The 14,829-nt window shown below is 42.1% G+C and overlaps 1 protein-coding gene across 1 annotated transcript in view; it reads right to left on the reverse strand.

Annotated features, from left to right (window-relative positions):
• Positions 1 to 13,409: 13,409 nt before the first annotated feature.
• The window catches only part of LOC126094835 (ubiquitin carboxyl-terminal hydrolase 3-like), a 93,752-nt gene continuing 92,332 nt past the window's right edge, over positions 13,410 to 14,829 (reverse strand). The window contains exon 11 of the mRNA XM_049909432.1: positions 13,410 to 14,348. Within this exon, the coding sequence (XP_049765389.1) occupies positions 14,224 to 14,348 (125 nt within the window). The 3' untranslated portion in view covers positions 13,410 to 14,223. The remainder of the gene's footprint in view (positions 14,349 to 14,829) is intronic.

The raw sequence follows: 14,829 nt of genomic DNA on the forward strand, positions 1-14,829 counted from the left end.
CCTTCACTATCTGAATAATTTCTTTTATTTCATCATACATTTCTTCAATTTCTTCGTCATCTGCAGAGCTAGTTGGCATATAAACTTGTACTACTGTAGTAGGTGTGGGCTTCGTATCTATCTTGGCCACAATAATGCGTTCACTATGCTGTTTGTAGTAGCTTACCCGCACTCCTATTTTCCTATTCATTATTAAACCTACTCCTGCATTACCCCTATTTGACTTTGTGTTTATAACCCTGTAGTCACCTGACCAGAAGTCTTGTTCCTCCTGCCACCGAACTTCACTAATTCCCACTATATCTAACTTTAACCTATCCATTTCCCTTTTTAAATTTTCTAACCTACCTGCCCGATTAAGGGATCTGACATTCCACGCTCCGATCCGTAGAACGCCAGTTTTCTTTCTCCTGATAACGACATCCTCTTGAGTAGTCCCCGCCCGGAGATCCGAATGGGGGACTATTTTACCTCCGGAATATTTTACCCAAGAGGACGCCATCATCATTTAATCATACAGTAAAGCTGCATGCCCTCGGGAAAAATTACGGCCGTAGTTTCCCCTTGCTTTCAGCCGTTCGCAGTACCAGCACAGCAAGGCCGTTTTGGTTATTGTTACAAGGCCAGATCAGTCAATCATCCAGACTGTTGCCCTTGCAACTACTGAAAAGGCTGCTGCCCCTCTTCAGGAACCACACGTTTGTCTGGCCTCTCAACAGATACCCCTCCGTTGTGGTTGTACCTACGGTACGGCTATCTGTATCGCTGAGGCACGCAAGCCTCCCCACCAACGGCAAGGTCCATGGTTCATGGGGGGAGCTTTTACGTGTATTATTACGTAATTCCAATTTTTGACAGTTAATTCGTGAGCTTGCTCGCATTCGGTGGGGTGAAACCTATCACAGAAGCAAGCAAAACACAAATATTTCTTGCACCATGCGCAACACGCAAACGAAATCTCATTGCACTGACGTGTTGTCCGATATATTGCTCGGAAATTCATGTTGCTAAATACAGCTCTATCAGATGTCAATTTGGATGCGTACCAAGTGTATAAAAGTATATCCTGAAATACACAGAAAGGCACATAGAGGTATTCAACTGAAACATAGCCATGACCAAGACTGTAACTAGGGTCGACAGCATCGTCGTCTACCACCTTGACAACTCCAACGCTGACAGGGCTCGGCCGGTTACTTATGTTTACTGGTATCAAAGCCACAGCATGAAAACACAAAAATGTTAATAACCCGATGACCATTAACTTTGGATCCCAGTCATCAGTCGGAAGATTGGTTTGAACACCACAGTGCTTTAATAGGCACGATCTTGTCGGAGGTGGTATGCCATTTCCTCCGACCTTTGATTTGACTTACCTAGCCAGTTAATAGGGGAACCTACAGTTTCACGTTGCTTTCGGACCACAGTGCAGCTTGGCATTTGTCACATCAAGAAACACTGCCCGAGGGGAAATAAGTGTAAAATGGCACATGAAAATCGTGGGACTGACCAGGGATCGAACCCAAGACCTTTGTATTTGTGGTCTTGCTCTTTACCACTTTGCCAGTGTGCCTTCTTCTTGGGCTAAAAATTAAGGATGTCTCGTTTGTGCCTGCATTGGCACTTGCGTGTCCCTGTACCAAAGTAATGAGAACTGAATCGAATGTAGTGCCTTCAAGTTGGCATGAGCAGAAATGGAGAAAAATTAAACCACATAAATGGCCTCTCTCTGATGCCTTTATCTTCATTGCCATTATGCGTCTTATGAGAAAAAACGCACTCTTCATTAAAATAAACCTCTTCGTTTTGTTATGCAAATATTTGCGATGTATTTTACATTAAAATTTTACTAACAAATTTAAAATAGGAGAAGTTTTCCTTTTGTTCACAGCATCTTAATCGCTGAAGAAAAGTTAACCTGAAATTAAACAATATGTGCTTTAAACAAAGTCTTCTTCCTATTAACACAGTAGACTCAGTACCGCGTCCAGTTCCTGTCCTCTTCTACAACTGCATTTAATCGCCGGTGAACAGAGGCAACAAGCTTTCTGATGAATCTGTCACTCTGTGACATCTCTTCCCACGCAGCTTTCTGACAACGCTGACTTGGACGTCGGTGCACGTCTTTTGCTCCCAATAATTTTTTCCATCTCTGCCCACACGTTCTCTATAGGATTGAGGTCAACAGCTTTCGGAGGCCGATCCAACAGCTCAATGTCTCCTTTCATCTGAAACCAGTGTATGGATTGGGGAACGGTCATGTAGGAAGATAATGCTACCTCCAGGAAATTGCTGACGAACAGAAGGAAGCATAACTGTGACAGACGTCCGGCCACATCTTTGCCTCTGCTGGACATATTTACGGTCGTATCTCGTTCCACTTGGTCGATACACGTGGACAGAGCTATTTGGAGCAGTTGAAAATACCTTCTCGTCAATAAAACTCGGTCTCAGTACGAAAGCGGCTTCCTTCTGGAGGCCCGTATGAAATTTAACCTGGCAGCCCTATGTTGCTCTTTCAGCATTTCGTTAACAGCCGATTTCCGTCCATACCTTCATCCCTCGTTGAGCCGACGAGGTATGGTCGACCTGCTCACTGTTAGCTGCAAGATGTTTTCAACTTCTCTGCTGCTCCTGAAAGGGCCCTCATCACTGCAGCGGAGTATACTCCTGTCTTCAAAAAAATTTAGTGCTGGACTGTGATTCGAAATCGTATTTCCTCTTTCGAGGATCTGAATCTCTCGGAACAATATAGTTCAATCATTTCGTTCCTTTTCCCAAGACTTCAATCTTCTCTAGGTCTCCTCCAAAGGCAAGTATGTGAGTCCGAATCCTGATCCAGTACAAAAATATTCATAATTTCATTTCACGCCCTATCATGTGCACACTGGCCTGCTAGTGAAAATTAACGTCATTTTTAATGTCTGTTCATGTGTTGCCAACAATCGCAGTATGTGTCGTTATTTCTGGTCAAACACGCACACATCTTACTGTTGGTGAGTAAGCAATTGATGCTCATTAAGCTATATTCGTTGATGATAAAGAAGGACAATAGGTGTGCGGTTTGATTGTCGCTCAGGCACAAAAATTTCTATCCTTATTTTAGAATCAAATATCTAGCAGCTGGTACGGTAAACCGATATATAACACTTGATTTTACTTAGTTAACAATCCGATTACGTGTTGGGTTCATATCTCTGTCACAGAACTTATCATCATGCGCTTCGTCTTTAAATGCATGCACACTTTGTTACTTCTGAATAGAGGTATATCAGACATCTTTCGTGGTTAGTTAATAGGGACAAAAGGGTCTTGGTAGCAGTCCTGGTTTATTACAAAAACTGTCGTCTTTTATTTTCAAGTTTAGATTTGGTTACTGATATTGGCGAAAATTTCGGTAATTCATGACTCTTCATGGCTAGTCAGCAACATGATATAATTAGATTAGATTAGATTTCATTAGATTAATATTTGTTCCATAGATCATGAATACGACATTTTGTAAAGATGTGGAACGTGTCATTTTAATTAAAGATTTCTTTACATGCCATGATTCAATTTCTTTACAACGATTTTTTACTGTCTCATTCTTTTTTATATTTCTCTCTCTCTTTTCTCTATCTCTCTCTCTCTCACACACACACACACACACACACACACACATACACACACACATTCTTTTTTTGTTTTTATTTGTTTGTTGTACTCGACTATCGGCGAGACTCGAAAACGTCCGTGAATGAGTTTCTTAGTTTCGAGTACACTTATGAACGAAATATAAAAACTACTATCAGAGTTACTGATTTATGATGCTTAGTTTGCAGTCAGTTCTGAGTATTATTAGTAACTACGCTCCTGTCCCTAAACCTAGTTACAGAAATGCGAATCGCCGGCCGGAGTGGCCGAGCGGTTCTGGGCGCTCCAATCTGGAACAGCGCGACCGCTACGGTCGCAGGTTCGAATCCTGCCTCGGGCATGGATGTGTGTGATGTCTTTTGGTTAGTTAGGTTTAAGTAGTTCTAAGTTCTAGGGGACTTATGACAACAGCAGTTGAGTCCCGTAGTGCTCAGAGCCATTTGAACCATTTTTTAGAAATGCGAATCAGACGCATTACCGGTACGTATTCCAGGCCGTAGCAGCCGCGTCTTTGAGACGCCAGCTATGGTCACTTCCCAGCCTGCTACAGGTTTACATCGGTTCGTCTTCCTCCTGCTGGTAGTGTAACTGAGATTTGGCAACAAGGCAAGGTATGTTTGGCAACTCTGTGATCGATGAGTTACTTCCTAGTGTGCACGGAAATAAGCCTCAAAGTTTATTTGATTTTTCCTGTCTTTTCCATTGAATAATCTGAGTTATTATCGCTTGAGATGTAACAAAAGATTGTAAATTTACGGTTTTCACCCCAGGAAAGGTTTTGCACGTGGAAATCCCAACTAATCTCTTCCTTTAAATAGCGGTTTACGAGTTCTTGCCACTACTGGCCTCCTAAGAGAAAGCCAAGCAAAACATCTCTTTGCTATCTCTGTGGTAACGTGCCAACCTGGGAAAAAGCGTCTGTTACGGTTCGCGGTTACAGACTTGCGGACTGTAAAGTTTTCAACCCATCTGTGAAAGAGTTATAAGCAGTCAGATGATCAAACATCGATAAGGAAATCGCAAGAAAATACTTTCGGCTCATAGTGCAATGGTGAAAAACTCACAATACTGCACAACAGATAACGCCTCTTTCCGCTGCTGACAAGCAAATTTTGGGTTTCTAGGAATACATAACTTTATTTATGAAATGCCACCTTTGCGTACCTCTTGAGTATGACACAGCATACCAATTAAACACAGACCCAATCGAAATCTAACAGGTGAGTAGTATTTTACTAGTGTAGACAGAGGCACACTTGTGTACAGATATTCAGTTTTATTAAAACAGACTTTCGCCATAAGGTTATCGTGGGTATTTTTTATTTCATTTCTTATAATACAGTGCACAATTTGCGTCAGGTTTCTTTTAGAGTTGTTAAAACAATACTAAACATGAGAGAGAAATTAATCATCAATGATATATGCGAATTTCTCTGATGTTATCTATAACAGTCTGACAATGCACATGCAGTTTATTGATTACATGCATGTAGAAAACGTGTTCTGAGTTAAATCTGTCAAACAAGGTTTGAAGGAGAATAAAATACCACTATCACACAACAGCTAATGTAGAAAATACTTTTCTGACGTATTTTGGTGCTACGCACTCTCCCCATACGTAATACAAAGCCGACCGCGGTGGCCGTGCGGTTCTAGGCGCTACAGTCCGGAACCGCGGGGCCGCTACGGTCGCAGGTTCGAATCCTGCCTCGGGCATGGATGTGTGTGGTGTCCTTAGGTTAGTTAGGTTTCAGTAGTTCTAGGTTCTAGGGGACTGATGACTTAAGATGTTAAGTCCCATTGTGCTCAGAGCCATTTGAACCATTTAACCATAATACAAAAGTTTCGAGATGCATCTGCTGCCTGGTTGTCTATTAAACTTGAACAAAATGTCTCAAAAATTAGCCCTTTTTCCACATGCGACTATTTTTGGTTGAGAAGTGAAGGGAATTATGTCCAAAGTTCCATTAGATTGATAACTTCAGCAGACAGCAGAATTGCGGTTTAAAAACTGTAGCAGTGAATGTACTCAAACTCGCGGCGTCTTATCTACGGTGCACGACGCTTACCGTTACGCTACTAGCTGACACATACCTACAGCAGTTCCACGAGTCAATAACAATTCCTCCAGAACTTCCGCATTCCACAGTGCTGTGAGATAATGCATATGGCCAGATCTAGACTTCTGACAGACAGACAGTTACCACTTTTCTTTTGCACTGCACGACGTTTTCAACGAACTGATAGGGCAACAGAGTAGCCCAAGTGGAAAGGAACACTTCCCATTTAAATATCTGCATCCTATACTGTTGACAGTTATGTGTAGGTGGCAGTTACGTCATGGCAATTCGGTCAACCAAGTAAATGAATGTACTCAACATGCTGCAAACCCCTACAGGTAGCCTGTGTGTCAGAATTCATATCCAATGTGGCGCAACGGCGTTACGATAGAAAAATGAATCACAGAGAAGAGGTTTTGGTGGTCTGTTGGATTGATGATAGGTTCATACACTTATGGTCTGGGTTCGATTCCAACTTCTGCCAATGATTTTTGATAGGGAGAGACAGATTCTATTTTCTTCTGGCTACCCCAAGTGAAGAAGATATAATAGCATTGTGGTCTGAAATTCACATTAAACATATTACTCCTTCTATACCAAGTAGACGTTATACTTGTATGGATATGGTGTCTGCTCTTACAGACATGTCCGAAAGAACAGACTCCATATCCATTTAAGTATAGTATATAATTCTGGCGATACCGGCCATTACTATCTTCTTCTGTGCAGATGCACACATATTCCCTGAACTCATATGGGACTTGGTAAGAATGTTTTCCACGAGTAATGAGTGTGTTGGGGTGGGACACTAGGAATGTAGTGTGTGGACATACAGGGTGAGAATGTGTTTCTCGCATGCGTACGATAGTCCCTGCAGTTGCGCTACCTCTTGTGCCCTCAATGGCTCAGATGGATAGAGTGGCTGCCATGTAAGCAGGAGAGTCCTGGTCAGGGCACACACTTTCACCTGTCCCTGTTGGTATATATCGACACCCGTCAGCAGCTGAAGGTAATAACTTAATTCTCATTTCAAGTAGATGTTACGTTGAACTACAATAAAGTCAGGAGTGTCAACAAGTAGACACTCTATCACCAGTACCTTTTCTTATACTAGTTATTTATTTCTTATGACAAAAAAAAAAACGCTATGTAGGGTTACAGAACACTCATTCCATCTTTATTTTAGCTTCTCTATGTCGATACAATTGGTTCTGAGCTGGGAATGCAACTCAGATCACCCTTAACGCAGAATTTGATCCCTTCGTGACAATACAGCTCAACTACAATTTGTTATTTGTTCAAAACTGCAGATTCCTCAACATCTCCAAATATTGCATGTCAATGGGTTCAGATCCTGGCCAGACACTAAAGTTTCATTATGTATTATCAAGCTCTAGCATGAGAACACCTATCTGCAGGTGGATAATTTTGATTTTTGATGTATTTTCATATGTTGTCAACACTAACAATATCTGACTCCCAGTGAGACAGAACTATTTGCGAGATCACTGTAAGTTCAAGGATGTTATTCTGAGCTGCTGGTAGAGAAAAAATCGGTAGCTGATATCTCATTGTGTGTAGTCATCAATGATATGTGTGGGGTTCACAGTCATCACTGAACTCTTCGTCATATTATTTCTAGTTCAAACATGCTCACAGGTAGCTGCTGGTGTAACAAACCCTTATTTAATGTTCGTTTTCTCTAGAATATAACAGAGATAGCGACCAGGTTGGCGTCCTGGGAAGGGTAAAATTAATGTTTCTACTCGTCATTTCAGTTAAAACATCTAGCTACTGCTGAGAAAATCCGATATGTCACAGTTGATTGTGTTTCGATATCAATCCGATTAGGTTCTGGTTTCGAATCCCTGTCCAGCACAAAGCTTTACCTCACGGAATTTCAAGTAAGTTGCTTGAGAAGAAGCAATATTTAACATCTCTCGTAGTTCGTTAACAGGGACAACAGATGCTGGTTAGGAATTCGCATCCTTTAAAAACGTTTACATTATGTAATTTAAAGTTGATATTTGCTAACTGATTCTGTCTAAAACTGAGGTACATCACTCTCTGTATGCCTAGTCAGAAATGACTGTTAGTTTCCATCAGTCACAAAGTCTTTGCTTAGTCTGCATGACCTGGGTTTGAATCCATATGCAGAATGAGACAGTTCGTCGTGTCATTTGAAGTTCATACATATTCTCAACTAGCTGGTTGTGAATAACTTAAATTTTTACTGTCATTTTGTGTTAAATAATAAGCACGGTATGTTACTTTGAAGCGGAAATCATGAATACGACGAACTTACTATGTGCATTACCTATCTGACCCTATAATGAGAGTGGTAACATTTCATGTATGTCATTTATTGTAATAAATGTAAGCTTACAAGTTTTAAGGACAGATATCTCTGATAAGGTGTTCTCTGATATTTTTAGTATCATGGTACTACTTTACATCTTGAATTATTGCAATACAGAGCAGTGTTTTCTAGTGATGACTTGTTAGAACCATTTTCAATAGTCAAACGACTGTACCGAGGAGTGATTAGCGGACCTGCTAGACAGCTGCATTATGCGGGTTGCATGCAAATCAGGCGAAATGCAATTCAGGTCTTTCGGATACTTTTGAGTGTAACTGTACAATTGTTGCATATAGTACAACTCATTCTTTGGCACAGCTCATGACTGAAGTTTCCTTGTGTGTTTTGCACGACTTTAAGATTGCACACATGCTATTCCCTTTGAATACTGCACCTCTGTTTATGACTTGGCCTATTAGCCCATTCTGCAGAAGTCAGCGCATGAAGTCAGCGCATGAAGTCAGCGCATGCTGTCCCCCCCCAGACTCCCACACTGCAGCATGTTGATATCAGAAGCACTCTCAAGTCTGATTACGCACACTTTGTAAAAAAATGCCTTTAAGACTTCTTAAATATCTCAAGACATTGTGCTCTCATTTCCCAACCTCCCTGCTGTCCAGTGACAAAATGATTTTATGACCCAACAGTTAAATTAGCAAACTCATGGATATCATTTTCAATGGAACTACCTGGCAGTTTAAAACTGTGCTGGATTGAGACACATACTCGGGACCTTTACCTTGATATGCAAGTGCTTTACCAAGGAGCCACCCAAGCATATCTTACTACCCAGCCCCTCAGCTTTACTTCTGCCAGTCCCTCTTCTCCTACCTTCCAAACTTCCAGTTGCCTGTGAAGAGAAAGGGCCTGAGATCAAGTCTCAGTCTGGTACATAGTTTTAATCTGCGAAGAAGTTTCATATGAGCGCACAATCCACTGCCGAGTGAAAATTTCATTCTGGATCAGTTTCCATGTCTGAAATACTGGTATTATTTTACATACACTACTGGCCATTAATATTGCTACACCAAGAAGAAATGCACATGATAAACGGGTATTCATTGGACAAATATATTATGCTAGAACTGACATCTGATTACATTTTCACACAATTTGGGTGCATAGATCCTGAGAAATCAGTACCCAGAACAACCACCTCTGGCTGTAATAACAGCCTTGATACACCTGGGCATTGAATTAAACAGAGCTTGGATGGCGTGTACAGGTACAGTTGCCCATGCAGCTTGAACACGATACCACAGTTCCTCAAGAGTAGTGACTGGCGTATTGTGTCGAGCCAGTTGCTCGGCCACCATTGACCAGACGTTTTCAATTGGTGAGAGATCTGGAGAATGTGCTGGACAGGGCAGCAGTCGAACATTTTTTGTATCCAGAAAGGCCCGTACAGGACCTGCAACATGCAGTCGTGCATTATCCTGCTGATATGTAGGGTTTGGCAGGGATCAAATGAAAGGTAGAGCCACGAGTCTTAACACATCTGAATGTAACGTCCACTGTTCAAAGTGCCGTCAATGCGAACAAGAGGTGACCGAGATGTGTAACCAATGGCACCCCACACCATCATGCCGGGTGATACGCCAGTATGGCGATGACTAATACACGCTTCCAATATGCGTTCACTGTGATTTCGCCAAACACGGATGCGACCATCATGACGCTGTAAACAGAACCTGGATTCATCCGAGTAGTAGTAGAAGTAGTAGAAGGGTTTTGTGGGCGCACGACAGCAAGGTCTTCAGCGCCCGTTCAGTACCATAGTGAGACGGGTGTCAAGAAAAAAACTCAGAACATTTACATCAAACGGAACATAAAACACAGGGAACAATCATAAAAAATATGTGCTCACCCACACCGAAGCGTGGGATGAAGCAGGGCGTCAGCAGTAAAACACGGACAACACAGGAAGAAAAAGATAGAGGGAGCTAAAACAATGGAGCAGATGGAAGTGGCTGGCTGACCGCAAGGAAAAAAGGGAGGAGTCAGCCACTCTGCAATACACTAAAACCGCCAGCCTAAAAGTTTAGGCCAGAGTCCAGACACATCACAAAACTTAAAAACCCTAGACACACACGTCTCATCGTTAGCTAAAACACAGGGCAGATCCCCATCAACTTGTGCTTCTGCCCTTGCATCACGGTATAAAACGCAGTCTGTTAAAATGTGCCGGACAGAGATGTGCACACCACAAGCATCACAAAACGGAGGATCCTCCCGCCGTAATAAATAGCTATGTGTCAGAGGACAGAGCCCGATCCGAAGACGTGTGAGCGCCACCTCTTCCCGCCTGAGCAGCCGGCAGGAGGAACGCCACGGCTGAGTGGTCGACTTTACCGACCGCAGTTTATTGGCCGTCACCGCCAGCCATTCGTCCTCCCACAACTCCATGCACTTCCTGTGGAGTGCAGCGATGACTGACTGCAAGGGGATAGGACACTGGACCACATCCTGCTCTCTGCAGGCCTCCTTGGCAGCCCGATCAGCCTGTTCATTGCCCCATATGCCGACATGACCAGGCACCCAACAGAAGGATACCTCTTTACCCCGCCGTTGGACCAAGTACAGTTGGTCAAGTATCAGCTGGACCGTCTCTTCAGTCGGGTATAGGTTCTGCAGTGATTGTAAGGCACTAAGAGAATCGGAGCAGAGAAGAAATCGATCGCCCCGAACAGGATGCATCTGCTCCAGTGCCGTCAGGATCGCGTGGAGCTCCGCTGCGAAAACGGTATATTCAGCAGGGAGGCGAATCCGGGTAACATGATCAGGGAACACCACAGAACAGCCAAGGAAAGTCTCCTGTTTGGAGCCATCAGTATAAACGACAGTGAAACCGTGATGCACATCTAAAATGTTAAAAAACAGAGATTGGAACGTAGAATCTGGTGTGCCAGCTTTCTTAAAATTAGTCAAATCTAAAATAAGTTTGGGTCTCCGGAGGAGCCAAGGTGGAGATCTGCTCCAACCGCGACGTAAAACACGAAGACCAGCCATAGACATCGCACCGAGGCAATCCTGTGCGCAAATCCCATAGGGCTGCGTCGCACGTTGCCAGTTACGAAACAACCGTGCCAGAGGAGGCTGAGCAACGGTATGGTATGCAGGGGTGTAGGGTGTGGACAAAGTTTTATACGCCTGGCGTACTGTAGGTAGCCGTCGCCGCATATGAAGTAGCGGTTCACCAGCCTCTGCACAGAGGCTGGGTATGGGGCTAGTTCGGAATGCCCCAGTGGCCAACCGAAGCCCTTCATGGTGCACAACGTCCAACATTTTTAAGTAAAAAGGCCTCGCAGACCCATACACCTGCACCCATAATCGAGCCGAGACCGCACAAACGCCCTGTAAAACTGGAGCAGACAAGTCCTGTCAGCTCCCCATGTACTGTGGCTAAGACATTTTAAAATACTTAAAGCCTGAAGCGACCGCCGTTTCAGGTCTTTAAGATGAGGTAACCACGTGAGCCTCGAGTCAAAAATGAGCCCCAGAAATCTCACCGTGTCTTTAAAAGTAAGAATAGTGTCCCTCAAGCGCAACTCAGGAAAGGTTAAAATCGAACGAGAACGGTTAAACAGAACACATACAGACTTCTCGGTGGAAAACTGAAAACCACTCTTCTTCGCCCAGTCATCCAAACGCCTAATCGTAAGTTGCAACTGACGGGTTGTCGTTGCAAGGCTTGAAGAAGAGCAGAACAAAGAGAAATCATCCACAAACAAAGAACACTGGACAGGACTTTTCACTATGGACGTAATGCTATTAATAGCGATGGCAAACAGAGTCACACTTAAAACGCTACCCTGAGGGACACCATTCTCCTGCTCAAAGCGATCAGACAGGACGTCACCAATTCGGTATCTAAAATATCGTGGCGAGAGGAAAGACTGAATAAAAAGAGGAAGACAACCACGAAAACCCCATTCGTGAAGCTGCTCCAGGATGAGACGCTTCCAAGTAGATTCATCCGAGAAAATAGTGTTTTGCCATTCGTGCACCCAGGTTCGTCATTGAGTACACCATCGCAGGCGCTCCTGTCTGTGATGCAGCGTCAAGGGTAACCGCAGCCATGGTCTCCGAGCTGATAGTCTATGCTGTTCCAAACGGCGTCGAACTGTTCGTGCATATGATTGTCGTCTTGCAAACGTCCCCATCTGTTGGGGCTACAATCCGACCTTTATCAAAGTCAGAAACATTATGGTACGCATTTCTCCTCCTTACACGAGGCATCACAACATTGTTTCACCAGGCAACGCTGTTTGTGTATGAGAAATCGGTTGGAAACTTTCCTCATGTTAGCATGTTGTAGGTGTCGCCACCGGCACCAACCTTGTGTGAATGCTAAAGCTAATCATTTGCGTATTACAGCATCTTCTTCCTGCCAGTTAAATTCCGCGTCTGTAGCACGTCATCTTTGTGATGTAGTAATTTTAATGGCCAGTAGTGTACATTATTCTGTGTATTTCTATAGTGGGTGGATAACAGTTTGGATGTACCTTCAGCTCCTATATAACATTTGTTGGTTTTGAATTATGTCTGTGATTTGCGTTTCAAAACTGTCTCTCCTCTGCACCATCTTGTACTAAATAAGTCTTTTCCATTTGTCAAATATTTACCAATTCTAAGACGATTTAGAACAAATACAGAGATACAGGACATTGTCATCAACATCCTATGTGGCTGCAAACAGTTTTACACTGTGCAACAAGCATCGATGGAATCACTGGATATGACATTACACACACCTGCTATCACTTTATCCTCAGGAGTCCACTCTGCAGTAGATGGGTAGAGAGTAAGCTACACTACCTTTATTGAAGAGAAAAGACTCCCTTTTTTCCAGGAGTAGTTTTGGAAAAACAATGACAAATTTAAGCAAGGCTGCCCTTGGCTCGCACCCCCCCCCCCCCCCCCCCCGGTCCATCCCCAAATCCAAGGGTATCGCGTCACCTGGTAAATTTGTGTAAGCAATAAAAAGTGAACACAAACTAGAGTGACAGAAAATTTGAGCAAAACAAAACGAATAATTACTGAATTCTATCACAAAAAACTAATCAACTGCTTTTGCTTTTATTTTTCACTATGTAAAATTAGGCAGATGCCTTGTGGACACCAGTTTTCCATTTACCAGCCTGCTGTGATTATTTTCCAGTAATTTCATTCATTCATCTCTTCTGCCTTAGCTTGTTCTTTTTATTTTGAAAGAAGTTTGTGGCCATAAAACTAGACTCCTAACTAACTACCTACCTACATACATACACACATATATGGTAAAAACTGAAACATTGTTTGGAATTTATTTTAGGGTCAGTATGATGAACATTTAATATGATTGAAAAATAGCCTCAGTTTTATGACTGATGGTTTAATATCACATTTCTTTAAAATAGCTTTTTAAAACTAAAACAGTCAATTCCTTTTGGTGTGTTCAAAGACCCAAATAAATAATGCTCTTTAACTTTTTACAAAGAAGGAATTGAAAATTTACAGGTACATACTGTATAGGTGTAAACAGGAGCGTGAAACTCCAGAAAAAATTTCAAATGGGCTAAATACCATAGTCACAGAACATACATCAAAAATACTTCACAACTACGTAAATCCCTCTTCAAATAAGTACATAATTACTTTTAGAAATTCAGTGTACACTTAAATATACATATTTGATGGGATGACAATCAGGAGCATACAATGAAATCTGCAGAACAATAAAGACTGAACTTTTAAATAATGACACCTAAGATACAATCACAATGAGAAATAAGTAGTTTCAATTACGAATGTTTTCTGCAAGTGTATTTTCCTGCAACATCTGAAGAGTAATAGGCAGAGTATTCTAAAAATTCTTATCAGTCTTTAGTCATTTACAGCCTCAGATTCCACACACATTTATACATCATTAACAAATAAATACATTGAAGTTAGATACACAGGAATGTTTATACAGAATATCTGAGCCACAATAAAGCTCTCATAACTTAGGCACAATGAAGCTCTTTCTTAAAGAGCATCATTTCACAAAATAAAACAGAAAAAGCAACACTTCTTGTACTGTATGCCGATATGGTTTCCAGGATAATACTTTTCACAGACAATCCAAGATATTTAATGCAAAGGAGGAGGTTACTGACAGCCAAGCAGCTTCTGAATAGCATTTTGTCACGTGCTCACAGTGGGCAGCCTGAATTCCCGCCTAATATAAAATAATATATAAGGTTTGCACTTTGCGACAACACCACATTCTGTTGGCCTCACTGTACTATCGTTGAAATGGAACCACTGTCCTGTGAACAAAAAAAAATTCATGGTGATTCTCAACTCATTATATATCGAAGTAAAAGACACAAAAGGATCAAAACAGTAATCCTGTATACAATGCTGCTCTCCAACTAACACATTAGAATGATATAACCACAAAAACTTTTTTATTTATCACTGTTAACCTTTCGGGCAAGGAGCCTGAGTGTATAGTAACGTGCCACACACTTGGTGACCACTATTAAAGCAGGAGCCTGTTGACTGATATAAAAAGCATACTGGTCTATTATCAACTTGGGAGTGAATTAGTTTTCTGACGAACTGATGTAAACATATCTTCACACACATACACAAATAGTGTATTTCACCTCTAAATGATCGTTCACCTCTGAGGAAATGCCTAAAATGCATGAAGCAGTAATTTGCATAACTTTGCTTCAGAGCAGTTTACTTGAATTTGGAATGAACCTCCCGACAAAAGTGTTAGTATGTGTAACAGTTTTGTCA

Source organism: Schistocerca cancellata, chromosome 8 (assembly GCF_023864275.1).
Source record: "Schistocerca cancellata isolate TAMUIC-IGC-003103 chromosome 8, iqSchCanc2.1, whole genome shotgun sequence".
Classification (NCBI taxonomy): domain Eukaryota; kingdom Metazoa; phylum Arthropoda; class Insecta; order Orthoptera; family Acrididae; genus Schistocerca; species Schistocerca cancellata.